Raw genomic sequence first — 18733 nt, forward strand, 5'->3', positions numbered from 1 at the left:
ATGAAGAGATTGTTTTCAAAGTTGTGGGCATGCTTGAGAACCAAGATGTGGTAGTAAAACACACCATGACTAGCAACAATGGAAAAATCACAAGAGATGGACATGAATTGACAAGGATGGGGAGTTGTCGCCAGAAAGCAGGCAAACCTGCAGTGATGGGGAGAAATCACCCAGCGGGAGCGATGATGTGAGAGCGACGAAAGCAACCCCTACCATCTGCTGCCTGGGAGAAAGGTATCCAGGGAGTTAAACTTCTCTCTCATCCCACTTTCTTACCTCTAATTGGTCTTTCCATTGGCCAAACGGAAGCCAGAGGGCCGAGGAAACCAGTTGGTGTAGTCCATAGGTGTCAACCTTGGGGACACAAAGCAGAGTGGAGAAGGGGGAAGGGTGGTTCTGGAGGGGCAAACACAGACCATCAAGTATGCCAGGAAGGGCAGTTTAATAGAATGAAATGGTTAATAGGTGAATATTGAAGAGTTTCCATTGGATTTTGCAATTAGGTGGCCACTGGAATGTTCCTTGGAATTGATGATAGAACTTTAATCATTGTAAGCTGAAGAATAAAAAGATGAAGAGCAGCTCCTGGTAATCTGTCATGGAGGGTAATTTCCTAGAACAAAGGAGGCGAAATAGGACTTAGCTATTTTGTTGACATAAAATATTATATGCTTATATATGTATATATCTAGTTTTATAGTTAAATATATATAGAGCCAATATAATACTCGAAATCCTCTTTGACCATTTCTTAAGTTGGTATATAAAATATTGAATCCATCTTACTGATAAATCATGCAGCAAATGTAGATAATTTAGCTTGTCAATAACTTTCCCTGATACATTTATATAGGCTGTGCCTTCATTAAGTTAGCATTTTAGAAATAACGATCAGGCCAGTTTTCCTCCTTTTTTCTCTCCTTTCTCTTTAGGTGGTGGTGCATTAGTTCTTGGGCAAGAACAAGACAAAAAAGGAGAGGGATTCAACCCAGCTGAGTCTTTTGTGGGTTCCATAAGCCAGCTCAACCTCTGGGACTATGTCCTGTCTCCACAGCAGGTCAATTCCATTTTCAGTGTATGACAGTAATGAGATGCAAAGGTACAAACCTAGTACAAATGTGCACAGCCTAACGATGCCATATCTTATTGACACCTCTGAGTTTCCGGAACTTACCATCGATATCATTTGACGTTATGGTCGTAGACTAAGCCAGGCAGAGATTATCTACAGTAACTTTCAGTGAATCTCCTTTTCAATCTCTTGGTGATGTTTTACAATTTTATTGGACATGATTGTTTCATAAAATCTTGTGGTTTCAGAGCTAGAAAGAATCATAGAGAAGACTACTTCCAATCCCTCTGACTAAAGTAGGAGAAATTTAGGGCTGGCACAAGATTACACACAGAGAGTAACAGCTGGGCTAGTGGTTGAAACCAGTCTGCAGTCCAATGGCCTGGGTTCAAATACGAGTTTTACCACGAACTCACTCCGATGATTTTGAACGTGTTACTCCATCTCTGTGAGCTTCAGTTTTCTAATCTATGAAGGATAAATAGAACTGCCTAGTGGAGTTTTGGCAGGATGGAAAAATCCTGCATGTAAGATTGAGACACTGTTTGGCACATGTCTGCTCTTATCATTATAGTGGCAGAACTTGCCTAAACCTCAGCTTTCTCAACTCCAGATGAGAGATAGAAGACAGGAGACTGGAAAGGGAGAGCCCCTATAACACCTGAATACACTGCAAAGTTTTAGACAAGAAATTCTATAGGTAGAATTTGAGAATTCCAGTTACAGTGAAATATTTGGGAAAAGGAATGATGGGGGTGGAGGAGAGAGAGGGAAGGAAGAGAATTTTCCTTTGCCCCTGAAATCACACTCTACATCCAGAAGTCTGCTTCCCACCACTGCCCTCCACACTTCTGTGAAGGTTTTCAGTAGGAGATATAATAACTCTGTCTTCCTGAAAAAAAGTGAGGTTTATCTAAAGGTGTGTTTTTAAACTTTCAGGTGAAATCGCTGGCTTCCTCATGCCCAGAGGAACTCAGGAAAGGAAATGTGCTCGCCTGGCCTGATTTCCTGTCAGGAATTGTGGGGAGAGTGAAGATCGATTCCAAGAGCTTATTCTGTTCTGGTTAGTTTCCTTCTTCCATAGACTCTGCTGTCTCTTGACTACTCTGGGATTTTCTAGCAAAAGAAGACATTTGATTCTCTATTGGTCAAGTAGTATATGTTGGCCAGTTTATTGTTTACCTAGTAATTCATTTTACCCTACCTTCATCCGAAGGATCTATTATTTTTTAATAGTTAAATACATTCTGAGTAACAGGGTACAAAATAATTGTGCAGGAAACTTAAACAAAGGTAAAATAAGATAAGGAAAATAGGATGAGAGGAGGGATATAGTTAATTTTTTAAATGTCCCCCCCCCGAAGTCCCATCCTCCTGTTTGAGATGGGGTACTCTCTTGGCTCTGTACTTCCTAGCTGTCATCTAGGGGCAGGTGGCACAGAGAGAAAAGAAATGGATGTTAGGATCCACATACTGAATAGTCAAACTCTGAATGATCAAAAATGCCTCCTAAAATTCCGTGTGTTTAAACAAGTTTCTGAAGGTATCCTAGAATTCATGTTTTTGGATAACTCATAAGAACATTTTATTAACTCTAAAATACTATTTTTTCCTTAAAAAATATTCAGCAGACTTCTGCTGGAAGAGGGAAAGTTGTTTGTTGACTCCAATAGTTTTTTTTTCCAGAAATTTTGCCTGCCAGTGATCTGGTTACATGTTATCTTGTTTTAATGTCAATAGAGTGGCGCTCGAACGCTGGTACAACATATGATTTGAAACCCTTAACCTGGTGATGCTGCCACTGTGTTACTGACAAGCTCTGAACCTGCATTCTCTGCCCTCAGATTGCCCACCTTTAGAAGGATCCGTGCCTCATCTGCGAACTGCATCAGGAGACGTAAAGCCAGGCTCCAGAGTCAGTCTGTTCTGTGATCCGGGCTTCCAGATGGTCGGAAACGCCGTGCAGTATTGCCTGAATCAAGGACAGTGGACACAGCCACTGCCTCTCTGTGAACGTGAGCTGCCTTCATTGAAGGCGTTTCAGTAGCTCTTGAAAAATGCTGGAACCCTAAGAACACTTTTCAGGGATGCTAGATAAAAGTGAAATACTGCATATGCATAGTAGCCAATATAGCAGATATTCATTGAATACTTCCCTTGTATAATGAAGTGTGCTGGGCACCATGAGGGAGGTGGGAGATGAGGATCCAAAGAGCCCACCACCTGTGAAGGCACCCGGGTGACCCAAGGAACTGGATGGAGGGAAAGACAGGTGTGAGGGCTGGAGCCCAAAGGGAGATGGGTCACTGCTGGGTGGGAAAACGGGAATAGATCTCTTAAGTTGGACACACCCAGTTATTCATTTATTCAACAATTTTGGAAGTACCTGGTGTGAGTGTGTGCTGGACACTGAGCTAAGTTCTGCGGATGCAGCAGTTGGGGAAAAAAGTCTCTCTTCTTTTGGAGTTTACATTGTAGTAGGAGAGACAGAAAGTAACAAGTAAATATAATATTATTTATTTATAGTAAATAAGAACAGCAAGGGCCAAAAGTAAAGGCTCTGAAGAAAACTAAAGCAGGGTAGGGAGATATAAAGTGAGAGGGTTGAGTGGAAGCAGGACTGCTGTAGCAGATAGGGTGATCAGAGAAGTTCCTCCAGTGCATCTTCTTCTACCTGATATATCATATATTTATCTGTTTCTTGTGTCTCTTCTCTGACTAGATAGTACACTTTATAAGGCAGGGATTTTGTCTGTTTGGTTCATTCCTGCAACCTCAGCATCAGGACAGTGTGTAGCAGGTAGCAGGCTCTCCATAAATATATTTTTAAATGAATGAATTGCATGGCTACTGTGAGCCAGACGCTCTGGGCACAGGTATGGCTGTAGCCTGTCACCACTCCTAAGCGTTCTCAGTCTAATGTTCGTGTGCAATGAAAAGTGCATGCTTAATTCAACTACAAGTTTAATATAAGTAAAATGGGACTTCCCTTGGGGTGCAGTGGTTGAGAATCCGCCTGCCAGTGCAGGGGACACGGGTTTGAGCCCTGGTCCGGGAAGATCCCACATGCCGCAGAGCAACTAAGCCCTTGCGCCACAACTACTGAGCCTGCGCTCTAGAGCCCACGAGCCACAACTACTGAGACCACATACCACAACTACTGAGCCCGCATGCCTAGAGCCCGTGCTCCGCAACAAGAGAAGCCACCTCAACGAGAAGCCCGCGTACCACAACGAAGAGTAACCCCCGCTCGCCTCAACTAGAGAAAGCCCGCACGCAGCAATGAAGACCCAGTGCAGCCAAAAATAAAATAAATAAATACATTTATAAAAAAATAAATATAAGTAAAATGTTCATTGAGTATGTTGCTCCTAATGTAGTTGTCGCATTACAGGCATTAGCTGTGGGGTGCCACCCCCTTTGGAGAATGGCTTTTATTCAGCGGAGGACTTCCATGCTGGCAGCACAGTGACCTACCAGTGCAACAATGGCTACTATTTGTTGGGTGATTCAAGGATGTTCTGTACGGATAATGGGAGCTGGAATGGCATTTCACCATCGTGTCTTGGTGAGATGAATCTTGGCAATTACTGTGTGCATTTAATTACTGCATGCATTTAATTACTGTGTGCATTTACTCTAGCTCTGTGGGAGACAATTATCCCAAATTCCTGAGGCTTTCATGGCATGCCTTTGTTAATTTCATCTCCTCCTAGTGAGCTCTGGGCAAGCCATAGTGACAAAGCAGCTATCCATAGACATGCCAAACGTGTTTTAAATTTTTACCAGGCTCAATATTAAGAATATTTATTTCTGTTCTTCTACTTATTCACCTATAAACTGGGGAAATAATAGCTTTTATTGTAGATCTGCAGTGTGATTATGACTATCATATCTAAATTTCATAACAATAGATATCAATATATAGTGTGATGCGTTAAATGATATGTAATCATTTAAAAGGAAAAACAAATGTTTGCTACATAAGACAGATCCATCAACTGTACTATCTGTAAACTGTCTTCATTTTAGATGTTGATGAATGTGCAGTTGGGTCAGATTGTAGTGAGCACGCTTCCTGCCTGAATACAAATGGATCCTACATCTGCTCGTGTATCCCACCCTACACAGGAGATGGTAAACACTGTGCAGGTAACTAGGCTATGTGTAATTGGGAAGTCTACTTCAATTTTTTAATTCAAGTATATATTGTAAATGTACAGTAAGGCAAATTTTTAACTTCAAAGGGGAGATGGAAAAGTAAAACCACCTTTAAAAGGATACATAAGCAGAGAAAGACAAATATTATATGACATTACTTATATGTGGAATCTAAAAAAATGTTACAAATGAACTTATTTACAAAACAGAAATAGACTCACAGACATAGAAAACAAAGTTATGGTTACCAAAGGGGAAAACAGGGGGAGGGATAAATTGGGAGTTTGGGATTCACAGATACACACTGCTGTATATAAAATAGATAAGTAACAAGGACCTACTGTACAGCACAGGGAACTATATTCAATATCTTGTAATAACCTATAATGGAAAAAAATCTGAAAAAGAATGGAGATATATATATATATATGTATAAGTGAATCACTTTGCTGTACGTCTAAAACTAACACAACATTGTAAATCAACTATACTTCAATAAAAAAAAATTTTTAATGGTACATAAGCAACGGTTCAAGGTGCTTTAAACTAGCATTGTGCTTTTGCTAACTTCCCAATTTCTGAAAAACAAAACTGAGAGCCAACTTTATCACCAGACTGTTGAAGAAATACCTACATAATAGAAGAATAATAGAGTGGATTTAGACATATAAGCAATGGCCTCTACTCCCTCAGTCAGAGCAAGTAGGATGCTTCATCACCTCTTCACCTTCAGTATCTTTCCGCCTCAGGCACACAGAATTATATCATTGAAAAAACACAGACAATCCTGCCTTACACATCTCTATGTTTTGTGATAACCCATATATATCTTTCTACATGAGTTATGAGAAAGCAACTACCAGAAAACAATTAGACAGAAATTAAAGAGGAATTCTCAAAATCAATCTTATAATTGCTTTTACTTTTTGCAAGGGTTTCAGTTAAGGTCCTTGGCTTATAAGCCAAAAGGATCCTTCAGAAAGATTAAATCAGTATATCTTCCCTTTTTGAGAATTTAAGTATTTATTCACTCCTATTGTTCAGCCCTAAATCTCCCTTTAACTTTTTTCCTTTCCTAGAAGTAGTGACTCACCCCAGATCTACACATAGGAGGCTTAGGATCTGTAGGCTGTTTAGAAGGGGCGGCTGGGAACTTCTCCTAAATGTGCTTTGGGACAGCCTTCACATCAGCTTGAGAGAAGGTCCATTGCTCTTAAAAAGTGGGTATGACGTTGGGAGAAGGAAGAAGAGCTGAAGCCCTTATGAGCCATGCTGAGGCACCACCACTACTTCCTCGATAAACAGCTTCCTTTTGGGGCTGATAAATTTCGTTTCTTTTTCTTATACATTGCTGTTTCAAAATACCGTTTTTAAAATGCCTATTAAATGTATGTTCTGGTCTAATCAGCTAGTGTGTCCCTGGACTTCATGCCTTTCCCTTCAAAAGCTTTTTTTTCTCCTCAGGATTTAACTGGTACCTTAACTGTAGTGGAATTCTTTTGCTATGAGACCTTGCATGGTTGTGTGAAAGCCACCTATTGACCCACAAAAACCGTTTCTCTCTTTCAAGAACCTATAAAATGCAAGGCTCCAGGAAATCCAGAAAATGGCCGCTCTTCCGGGGAGATTTATACTGTGGGTTCTGAAGTTACATTTTCGTGTGATGAAGGGCACCAGCTGATGGGAGTGGCCAAGATAACATGTTTGGAGTCTGGAGAATGGAGTCATCTAATACCATATTGTGAACGTATGTTGAGTAAATTCCCCCATGTTTATGGCGTTTGGCCACTCTAGAAAGTCAAGGTGGAGAAATGCCAAGTGTTATGTTGTCTCAGTATTCTTTGTATTTAAAGCCCAGTATTGGGCTTTTATTTAAACGTGAGCAAAAACCTAGAGCTGCCCTTGAGCTTTTAGAGATTTTTACACACAGTGGCTAAGAAAAGCAATGCCTTTTGGTTTTCCTCCCTTAAGCCGTTTCCTGCGGTGCACCAGCTATCCCGGAGAATGGTGGCATTGACGGATCAGCATTTACCTACGGCAGTAAAGTAATATATAGGTGAGTGTCTAAGATTAACACTACATTGTAGAGTTTGTTGATGACGTGCTGGTAGTGATAGAATACTGGAAGAAAAGACAAAGAGTAATCCCAGAGGATGTTTTCAAATTAATATGGAATTAATTGAATGACATGTTTGGGTTTGGATCCGGAGCTCCAGCTTATAGCCAAAAATATTCATTAACTTGCAGGGTCTTCTTCCATGGCATCCTAGGGACTCATTCTAGACAGCACCACTCTCAAACCGAGAATTTTCTGTTTGTCAGAAACAGACTCACAGACACAGAAAACAGACTTGTGGTTGCCAAGGGGAAGGCGGGTGGGGGAGGAATGGATTGGGAGTTTGGGATAGTAGATGCAAACTATTATATAGAGAATGGATAAACAACAAGGTCCTACTGTATAGCACAGAGATCTATATTCAATATCCTATGACAAAACCATGATGGAAAAGAATATGAAAAAGTGTACGTACATACATATGTATAACTAAATCACTGTGCTGTACAGCAGAAACGGACACAACATTGTAAATCAACTACAATAAAATAAATTCTAAAAAAAGAATTTTCTGTTTGCAACTTCTAATCCATGACACAAACTGGAGACAAGCCAAACCCTAAATCCGTCCTTCTATTTATCACCCAGCAGGATCCCTGAGAGCAAGATGCGTAGTATTCAACCTTGAAAAAATTTTTTCAAAGCATGATTTCAGTAGGAAAAAAAAGTGCTCTAACAATATGTGTAAATTCTTGGTCTTTTTGGAAGTTTTGGCACAGATAAACTTATGCAAAATAAGGCATTCTGTTCTGTCATTTTCCTTTATCTTCATCAGGTGTAATAAAGGATATACTCTGGAGGGTGAAAAAGAATCATCCTGTCTTGCTAGCAGTTCTTGGAGTCATTCTCCTCCCTTGTGTGAACTGGTCAAGTGTTCCAGCCCCGAAGACATAAATAATGGGAAATATATTTTGAGTGGGCTTACCTATCTTTCTACTGCATCGTATTCGTGTGACAATGGATACAGGTACAGTCCTAGACACCAGCCAAGCTTCCTACAATGCCCTGTTCCTCATTATTTACTCAGTGGGTTTCACTTGCGGGTGACTGGCCAGCTTGAAATACAAGTTTTTAAATGTAAGATATTCTCAAATGTGTGTACTTCTTGAGGCTCAGCCTATAGTAAATGCCCAGGGAAATATTCCATCTAATTTTGTCTCTGGGACCTCTAATTCAATGTTATAAACATTCAGACATTAAACAAGAAAGCAAAAAATGTTTATGAAGCGTAACACAACACCTAATAAAATGCTTTAGTGATGGATATTTTGGCAAACGAAATATTGCATAGGATGTCGTAAAAATCATGTCAAGATAAGGACCAGGGTCTTTAATACTGTTAAGAGGTTAATTTGATTAATGGGGTGTGTGTGTGTGTTCAAAAAGAAGGGACAATATCTCTGGTGGTCCTGTAGTTAAGACTTCACCTTCCAATGCCGCGGGTGCGGGTTCAATCCCTGGTCAAGGAACTAAGGAATTTGTTAATATTGTAACAAATTCAATAAAGATTTAAAAAATGGTCCACATCAAAAAAATCTTAAAAAAAAGGGGGGGGGGCTTCCCTGGTGGCGCAGTGATGAAGAATCCACCTACCAATGCAGGGGACACAGGTTCAAGCCCTAGTCCGGGAAGATCCCACATGGCGCAGGGCAACTAAGCCTGTGCGCCACAACTACTGAGCCTGCGAGCCACAACTACAGAAGCCCACGCACCTAGAGCCCGTGCTCTGCAACAAGAGAAGCCACCGCAATGAGAAGCCCACACACCGCAACGTAGAGTAGCCCCCGCTCGCCGCAGCTAGAGAAAGCCCACACACAGCAACAAAGACCCAACACAGCCAAAAATAAAATAAATAAAAACAAATCAAAACAAAAAGAAGGGACAATAGAGAGTCGGGCTGTGATCAAAAACGAGGCCAACAGGATCTGACATGAAACAGATCAAATGAACAGAAAATGGAGTGAATTGTACAATCAAAAGCTGATTGGCAAGTGAAGGTGGATAAGGCATGCCGTAGGCCTGCGAGGTTTTTAAATTCAAAGGAAGACCAGAGGTCAGAGTGATGAGCAACACTGTTCAGATGCCCAGGCTAATGGCAAGGGCAGTTCCCTCTGACCTCAGTTACCCTGACTTCCTGGGTGTCTGTCTTCCTTATCGTTGGATCCTAACCAGCATGTTACCCTTTCTCATCCAAGTAATCTGCTAATCACAGCACCATCAATGAGCACATTGAACCATTTTATTTTGCACCCCAGTTATGTTGTTTTAGCCTACTCATAGTTTTAAATGAATCTATAGCCAGCTGAGATTTCCATTTAAAAAAAAAAAAAGTGATTGATTGACATTGATTGCCACACGCCATGTGGGATCTTAGTTCCCCAACCAGGGATTGAACCTGTGCCCCCTGCAGTGGAAGCACAGGATCTTAACCACTGGACTGCCAGGGAAGTCCCAGATTTCCCTTGTTTTTATATAAAGCAATAAAATGGGAAGAAACTTTATTTTTATGTATTAAAATTCCTCAAGTGTCCCCTATTCTCTCCTAAGTTCTTCCTTGTTCACCTCCAGAGCAGTAAGTAAATAGCCAACAAAAGAGGTGGCACCATTCTTTCCTGTAGCTTGCAGGGCCCTTTGGTCATCGAATGCTCGGCCTCAGGCAGCTGGGATAGAGCGCCACCTACCTGCCATCTCGTCTCCTGTGGAGAGCCACCGGCCATCAAAGATGCTGTCACCACCGGGAGTAACTTCACTTTTGGGAACACTGTCACTTACACTTGCAAAGAAGGGTGAGTAAACCCGATGAAGGAAAGGAATTTTGGGAGAGGATGGGCCCAACCGCAGATGGGCTCCATTGAATACTAAATTAAATTTCCTGGCGGCCAAAGCCAAAGAGAGCTTTATGTTCTTTTCTTACAACAGAAAGGGAGCATATTCCCCTGTGGGAACAATGTTTTCCTGGAATTAGAGTAATTTATCAAATTAGGCCTTGAATAACGGACATTGGGCAATGCAGTGGAAAATATCTCTATACTTTAATTAAAGATGGAAAAAGCATATTTAAATAGGCATTTGTGTATTTATCCTCTGCCAAATCAAACGCAAGACGTAGGTCACAACATAAAGATGCCACATCTGCATGAAAAAAATATTAAAAAGTTCAGATTTTTAAATTTTTAATGATCTCATTTAATTCAGAGATAAAATGTAAAAAAACAGGAACAGATTACAAAGTGCTTTCATACTCGTCTCATTTTATCCTCACAAAAACCGTGTAAGACACAGAGAAAGGAGAGGCTCCCCCTGGGATGGTGATCTGCTTAGGGTCTTAGGCAGGCAGTAAAGAATTGAGGGGTGATTAAATCCCAGATCATCTGACTGGCATTTCATTGCTCATTTTTTTCCGTGCTTCCTCAATAAATGTTTTCACCAGTAATAGTTTATAACTTTCACAGTCCAGATTTACCACAGATGCTTTTCATGCAGTTGGAACGAGTGACAGCAGAGGGGCTGCCATTTTCTGCATTTGTGTCTCAGCTCTATCTTTCACTTACTGTGCAGCCCGGGGAAAATGGTATAACCTCTCTCTGCTTCTATGAGTCATTAAAGGTTGATACTCCTTATGGATATTGTGAGCAGTAAAATGATATACTGCTTGGACTAGGCAGAAAATAATAACTCAACAAGCTGTGCCACTACTATGATGTTAGGACAGAAGAGAGGACACAGTTTCATGAAAGTAACGTGAAAGTTGAAGTTGTTTTCACCTAGATAGAAGACCGTTCCACTAATACAGGCCACCAGCAGGTGGCAACCATATTTTCTTGCAAAAAGCTCTTGAGAGTCAAATACTCACGTAAATAACTGACAGAAATCCCGGATCTTAACACCTTCTTAAGTGAGAAAAGAAATCTTGAATATTAAAATGTCAGTGTAAGAATTGGCTTTTTAAAATTTATTTTGTTGAAGTATAGTTGCTTTACAATGTTGTATCAATTAGTGGGAATTAGCTTTTGATGGCCCCATCACTCCCCTGTGGATTGACTCATTTAAAAATTGCTTCCTAGCGAACTACATAGTACTATTTAAGATTAGTCATTTAAATGTTTGTGAAACCTTATCGATATAAATGTTCCAAATAATAGCTACATATTGATAACTTCTGGGTTTTTTTCTGATTAAGAAGTAATGTATTATCACCATATAAAACTAGAAAATAAACATATTTTTTTAAATTGCCCGAAGATAAATGATACTTTACTATATCTCCTACTAGAATTTTGTCTTTGCATATACTTTTAAAGATCATGCTCTTATAAAAATCCCCATTTTTCTTTTTTTCGCTATAAATCACTCACTTATATCATAAGAAGAGTTCTATATCTGCCTAATGCTAAGTCTACGTATCATACAAAAAAGGTTTGTTAAAAGAAGCAATAAAGACAATAATGAAAATCACAACAAATCCCTGCATTCGTAGAGGGTTTTACATTCTTCAAAGGACACTCCTGTGAATTATCTCATGTGCTCCCTTCAACAAAGAGAGGGATTTTGAAGAAGATATATTATTCCCACTTTATAGTTAAAACATAAAGGCGTTGGGCCACGTTATCATACAGATCCCTTCTGCTCTAAGCAAATAGACACTCTGGGAGCTTTCTTCTCATTGAAAAGATGGAAACCAAATCTGTCATCTCAGTCATATAGCTGTTAAAGGGTATGAGGCCATTTTTATAAAAGTGCTTTACATGTGCGTGAAGGTACTATATAAATACGGCTTTATTAATATTTTCTGTGTCATCATTATTGTTATGTAAAGTGATGACATTTTAATAATATAGGGGAAACTATCTTAAGTAGTTAATCAAATGAATGGAAAGTACACATGGTCACAAATCACTACCACTCATGTTTTTTTCCTAAAAGAAAAATATCAATAGCTATTAGAAGATAGTTTCATTTTTCTGAAAGTAACAATTTTGGTGAGAGGAAGAACACTTTGCCCCTTTACATACACTTACTCTTAGAGTGTTAGGAGGGTGGCCAGACCGGAGAGCTCTGTCTTATTCCTTTTTTCTGGACAAATGCCTAATGAAACATTTAAATATACAAAAGAGCACAAAACCAAATTAATCTCTATTTAAAATTACCTGTGTATCCACTGCTGAGATAAAAGTACATGTTAAATTTTTGCCATGGTTATTGTAGATCTCTCTTTCTAAAAGAAATACAATATTACAAAAATAACTAGAAGCCATTCTCATCACTTTCTCACTCCTCTCAAAGTAAATGTGCATTTTTTTCTGTGTTACATATGTACTCATAAACAAATATGCTGTTGATTTAAATGTTTTAATTTTCATGTACGTTGTTCATACTCTGAGTATCCTTTTGAAGCTTGATTTTCGTTTAACGTCGTGTTTTTTGCCTTTGTTGATAAAGGTAAATCAACAGAATTCATTTTAACTGCTCTATAGTGCTTCCTTGTCAGAATGAGCAATCTCTAAGTTACCCATTTCCTTGCTGGTAGAGGGTTAATTGCTTTCCACTTTATTTGATGATACAGCAGTGCTGAAGTAAACATCCTTGCACATCTCCCAGTCCATAGAAGGAAGAATACCTCTGGCCTAGACACCAAAAGTGAGAGTTGTTGGGTCATGAGGCATGCATATTTTTAACTTTATACTAGATAGTCCTTAATATTTATCAATTGTTTCCTTTAGAGTTTGTTTTTTGTATGTGTCAAATTTAAGAAGTTTTTCCTACTCTGAGATCATACTCAGTTTCTTTGCCTTTCTGCTGAACAACTCAAAGATCTTAGAAAATATTTGTTTCTGTCACCCCTCTCATCTTAAATGTCTTATCACTATCTACATTTTACTGCCCTCTTATTTTACTTTCCAAATTAGTCATTTTTTTGATATACTCAATGCTTATTTAGATTTACTAACATTTTTATGAATCTTTCATAAAAAGCATTCATTTTTATGAATTGCTTTTTCCATCCCACTCCTTCCTTTGGGTTTAATGCTTCTGCTTCCTAAAGTACATCCTTTATATCTTTCTTTTGGCAAGAGTCAGTATGTTACACAATCTTTGTCTGAAAATAATAGTATTTTACCCTTGCTCTTGAATTATAGTTTAGCTGGGTATACAAGTCTACATTAATAGTTTGCTTCCATAAACATTTTTGAAAGATATTTCCATTGCCCTATGACTTCTAGTGTTTCTGTTGAGGATTCCATCCGTCTAATTTAGTAGCCCTCAACCAGGGGCAATATTGCCCTCCAGGAACATTTGACAATGTCTGGAGACGTTTTGGTTGTCCCCGTTGAGGGAAGGTGCTATAGGAACAGAGTCTGGGGGTGCTGCTAAAACATCCTACTATGCATAGGACAGACCCCCACAACAAAGAATTGTCTGGTCCAATATGTCAGTAGTGCTGAGGTTGAGAAACTGGTTGAATTGTTGTTCCTTTATAAGTAATGTGTTTTCCCTTTATTTATTTTTTTAATTTGTCTTCGTTGTTTTGGTGTTTCTCTATGGTATGACTAAAGTTGTACTAATTGCCATTCATCTTGTTCAGGGCTCATTGTACTCCTTACATCTGAGAATTTGTATCTTTCACCAATTTTAGAATAAGCTATTTTCACTTTAAATATTCTTCTTAACTTTCACTTTTCTCTATTTCTGTAAGTTTTATTAGATAAGTATTGGAGCTTTTATTTCTACTTTACATGTTTATTAACCTGTCACATTTTCCATCTCTTTAAAAACTTGGGTTGCATTTGGATAATTTCCTCACATATATCTTCCAGTTCACTAATTTTCATTTCTACTATCTGTAATCTGCTTTTGAAATGTGTCCCCTTTTTTTGAATTTTTATTTTCTATATTTTTATTTTTAGAATTTCTCTTTATTTTTCAACTATTTCTTTTTACAGTCTCTTCTTTTTAAATAGGATTTTAAGGGGTTTTGTCCTTAATTATTTGAACATATTTATTTCATTTTTTGTTTTAGATTTTAGACCACTTTTTCTATCATCTCAATTTATTGGTGCCCTCATCTTGCTGTTTGTTCTGCCTACTGACCCATTCATGATGGAAAGCGTGCATGTGTGTTTTGTAATTTCACATTCTGTCCTTATAGTGTTTGGGACTTGTTTGATCTGTGACAGTTCTTTAATGGTCTGAGTATAAGGATTATTTTTTCTTCTAGGTGCCCCAGGAGTATCACCATCCAAAAACCTAATTTCACATTTATTTATCAGTTCAAAGGCTATCCATACAAAATGAGTGGTATAAACCCTACCCTCAAGTCCACATGACGTGCAGTCCTGGGTTCTGCTACCTTAGCCAGGACTTTGTTTTTCCAGCCAGATTCCCAGCAAATACAGAGATCTCACTTGTCATCTCACTAGGCCTCTAGGTGGAATTTTTCTGGTGAATATCCTTTCAGTGTATGTCCTTCTAGGACACAGATTCTTGCCAGAGACTCAGCTATTACTCTCTATTTCCCCTTTCCTGTCCAATCCAGGGGCAGCCATAGCATTCATTCACAGGCTTACTTTTCTGTGTTTAATTTCCTCTTCATTTCTGGCACATGGAGATTTCCTTTCTGGTCAGCTAAGCTATGCATTTAAAATAATTTCTGTTGTATTTCATCAAGTGTTATATAGGGAGGGTGTTCAGACAATATTATAGCCAGAACTAGAAGTCAGTGCTTGTCCTCTCTCTCTTCACTCCTTTTCTATCTCTCCCCACCAAGGGATTGATTAGCATAGGTCAACATGCATTAATGTCTGTTCTATTCCAGGATGGAATCACTGTGTTCATGTCATGGCTTTTGTGTAATGGCTTTGGCATCCTGCTGTCTCCTTCCACTTCCTAAGATGCTTTTGGCCTGATAAGAATGTTAGGGCCTATTTCCCTCCCTAGCCCTTTCAATTCCCTCTTCTCCCTTGGGGCTGCCTAACACAGACCACTGACCTACACACCATTTAAGCTACCCACTCCTGGTTATTGGGTATACACACACACATTCTTGTTTTGGTCTCAGTATTTTTGTCTTCTCTTATTGGTGGTGTGCTTTGCATGGGCCTTTCCTTGGGTTAAGAAAAGAAGACACTCTCTCAAGATTAGGATAGAAGAGTAGAGACCTTAGGAGACTGGAGTAGTAAGATGAATGCCAGAGAAGAAAAGGAATAAGTCTGATTTCTGTCTCCTGCCCTGAAATTGGCCTTCCAAATTCACCTTTTATCAAAACATTACACTGGTGGTTTTCAGCTTTTTGCCTCAATTAATAAAATGTTCACTTGTTTCCCATTTTCCTTTTCATTCTCATGTATACTCTCTTGGTGAGAAACTCACTGGGAAGGAAGGGTCATTGACATCCGAACATCCTGATAGAATGTTTCCCTTTTGAGTCTTTTCAAATATAGACTTTTAAATGCAATTAGTGAATATACTACGATACCATTTTTGTAATCTTTTTCAATTGAAAACAGAACTAATTACTGAGACAGATTTATACTTTCTATTGCTCTTATTCAATTGCAGCCCTTTAAATATCTAGTATGCTGCTCTTTTAAGACTTTTTAAAGGTTCTTTTTCGCAGAAGAGAAGAGCTAATAACCCACTGGGGAGCCTTCTCACAAAGCTTCCCAGGCCCATGCCTCTTAGTAGGCGTTCACTCCGTGAATCAAATCACTGAAAATTGCATCTGGAGATTACTCTGCCCATTTTCAAAGGATTTTTGTTATCATTCCAGAAGTATGATAATGTATTACAGCCAGTGTATCCTAAAATGTGTCATTCTATGACATCACTGTAATATCGATGGGACAATTTTCCTTGGAATTATGGAGGAAAACAACTTGTTTTATAATACATATGGCCTGATTTTTTTTTTTTTTTTTTTTTTTTTGCGGTACACGGGCCTCTCACTGTTGTGGCCTCTCCCGTTGCGGAGCACAGGCTCCGGACGCGCAGGCTCAGCGGCCACGGCTCACGGGCCCAGCCGCTCCGCAGCATGTGGGATCTTCCCGGACCAGGGCACGAACCCGTGTCCCCTGCATCGGCAGGCGGACTCTCAACCACTGCGCCACCAGGGAAGCCCCATATGGCCTGATTTTTAATAACAGACTGCAAGGGTGTCCCCAGTGTCTCTTGAATGAGAATACAAAAGGTCACACAGAGTAAAATTAAATATTTCAATGTTTTAGATTTGTACCAATTCCACTTTTTCCTGTTTTAGTAGCCAACGTATATAGGATGTATCTTATCATCTGTACAAAACTTTATCATTTTAAGTGATTCTTTTACATAAGCAGGTGGAATATGTCTTCCAGAAATCTTAACACTCATTTAGATTTCTAACATAATGAAATGGTGTGGCTGTTTGATCAGAGACCAGTTATAGTTCTATCTAGGCAATAACTACAAATTAATTCCTCTTTTTTTTTGCCATTCAGAGAATATATCCTTCTTTAGCATCTTAAAAGACTAACTGATATATATGTTTCAGGAGACAGTTATTTTTGATAAGCCTCTGTCCCCATCTTCACTGAATATGCTGTCTAGTCTAAAGCACTGGCTTTATTTATTTATTTTTGAAGCCACTCAGTGTAAATTCCTCTGCTCCTCTGAAATGCCAGCCATTCACGTATTGATAGCTTGGCCCCAAGATTCTACAAATGGATCGTTAGAGCTAATTAAGAGGTTTCAGTAAGGGATCCCAGCCCCTTCATAACATTTCCATGACTAAAACATGATCCTACATTCTGGTTAAGATGCCAAGCTTGCAGCTTTGGAAGTGAAGGTGTAGGGAGACAGACGTTTAGACAGACGTTTCAGCCAGCTCAACCTCAAATCTGCCTTTCTCTTTCTCATCAATGGACATGATTCCAAGTCTGTTCACTCTCAGAGTCACTGTCCTCTGAGCCTATTCCAATAGGTCTATAGCCCTTTTTGAATTGTGATACCCAGAGCTGAATGTGCAAATTAGAATGTAACTGCAAGAGAGATAAAAACACCAAGTCTAGGGACTGACACCTGGTACTTAAAACATGACAATTTATTTCATTTCTCTTCTTCTCTTTCCGGATAAATGAGTTTCTAAAGATGCAGTAACCCTTTTAAGGATGTCACCATTGACTCATTCAAGGAAACTAAAGTCTTTCACATTGGCTGCCACTAAGCCAGGTTTCCCTTTGTGCAGTTTTTCTTTATTATCTATATACAGGACCTCCCATTTTATCTTTGTTGAATATTACCTAGTAAGATTAGAAACATTGAACTGCCCTGTTAAAACCCTTATCCTTCACCCTACAGTTATGTGTTGCTTACAAACTGATGGGCTAAGGACAGAGTTTTGTGACATTAGAAGATACGAAACGCCCAACTAGCTTACTTCTATTAACCAATAATACTCTTTGGGTCATCCAGTTAATAAACCACTTAAATATCTTTCTGTTCTAGCAGCATTTCTTCTGCTAAAATCTTATGAGAATCCTTGTCAAAGGAACTGTCAAAAACCATTTCCAGTTAATCTGTGCCTGCCACATCTTCACGCATTAACCATCACAAGTGTCAAAAACACACAAGATCCTAGTGACCACTGCTTCCTTTTCCAGATGTTCATAGGCCATTCCTAACTACTTATAAGTCCCCACAAGCCCCCAGCTATATCACACTCCCATTTCTTTGCTCCTGTTACTTTTCTTCCTTTCCTGCTTCTTTCACGACTCCCCTCAAAAGCTATTTCATCTGGGACACAAAGTACATGCACTGCCATTGCCTTGCACACTAGGGAAGGGATTCTTGCACACAGCATGGCCTAATTGCCTAATGAAGAGCTAAATGTTGATTGAGAATCATAAAGAAAAGTCAAGTTCTTAAGTCAGAGAAAGGGATGGTGTCAATTCTAGGAAAGTATGGATAGTATTGAAAATGCAGTCTTTAAATTCATTTAATCAAAATACATGTATTTAGTGGTAATCTTCCATTATATTACAGAAGAGTTTTTTGCTGTGATTTTCCATTAGGGAAGAGTCATTGGTGGATATTGTCCAGCAGATCAGGGGTCAGAGGCCTAACGAAGTGCTGCCAGATTACAAGACTCTGTTCTTGTGTCCTCAAGAGGCTTTTAGGAATAAGGAAGGTTCTGGAGGCAGAGGCTTCTGCCTCAAAGCAGTCAGTCCCATTACCTAAAGGAAGCACTCTATAGATGGCACAATGGATCCTAATAAATCAGGGATGTCTCAGGTGATGTCTATAAACTTCAGCCAATGAAATACGGTAGCAACATCAAAGGACCCCATGAAAATAATGATGCATGGTTCAAAGTGTGCAAAGGATGTAAACTCTGCTATAAAAATATAAAACAG

At 39.2% G+C, this 18733-nt stretch overlaps 1 protein-coding gene across 2 annotated transcripts in view; it reads left to right on the plus strand.

The window, feature by feature from the left end:
- SVEP1 (sushi, von Willebrand factor type A, EGF and pentraxin domain containing 1) overlaps positions 1-18733 on the plus strand; it is a 185013-nt gene that overhangs the window by 124899 nt on the left and 41381 nt on the right. For both annotated transcript variants that reach the window (XM_060014343.1, XM_060014344.1), the window contains exons 28-36: positions 933-1057; positions 2012-2135; positions 2917-3087; positions 4467-4640; positions 5105-5224; positions 6804-6980; positions 7205-7289; positions 8125-8316; positions 9968-10135. In XM_060014343.1, coding sequence (XP_059870326.1) covers positions 933-1057; positions 2012-2135; positions 2917-3087; positions 4467-4640; positions 5105-5224; positions 6804-6980; positions 7205-7289; positions 8125-8316; positions 9968-10135 — 1336 coding nt within the window. The remainder of the gene's footprint in view (positions 1-932; positions 1058-2011; positions 2136-2916; positions 3088-4466; positions 4641-5104; positions 5225-6803; positions 6981-7204; positions 7290-8124; positions 8317-9967; positions 10136-18733) is intronic.

The sequence above is a fragment of the Delphinus delphis genome, chromosome 6 (assembly GCF_949987515.2).
Source record: "Delphinus delphis chromosome 6, mDelDel1.2, whole genome shotgun sequence".
Classification (NCBI taxonomy): domain Eukaryota; kingdom Metazoa; phylum Chordata; class Mammalia; order Artiodactyla; family Delphinidae; genus Delphinus; species Delphinus delphis.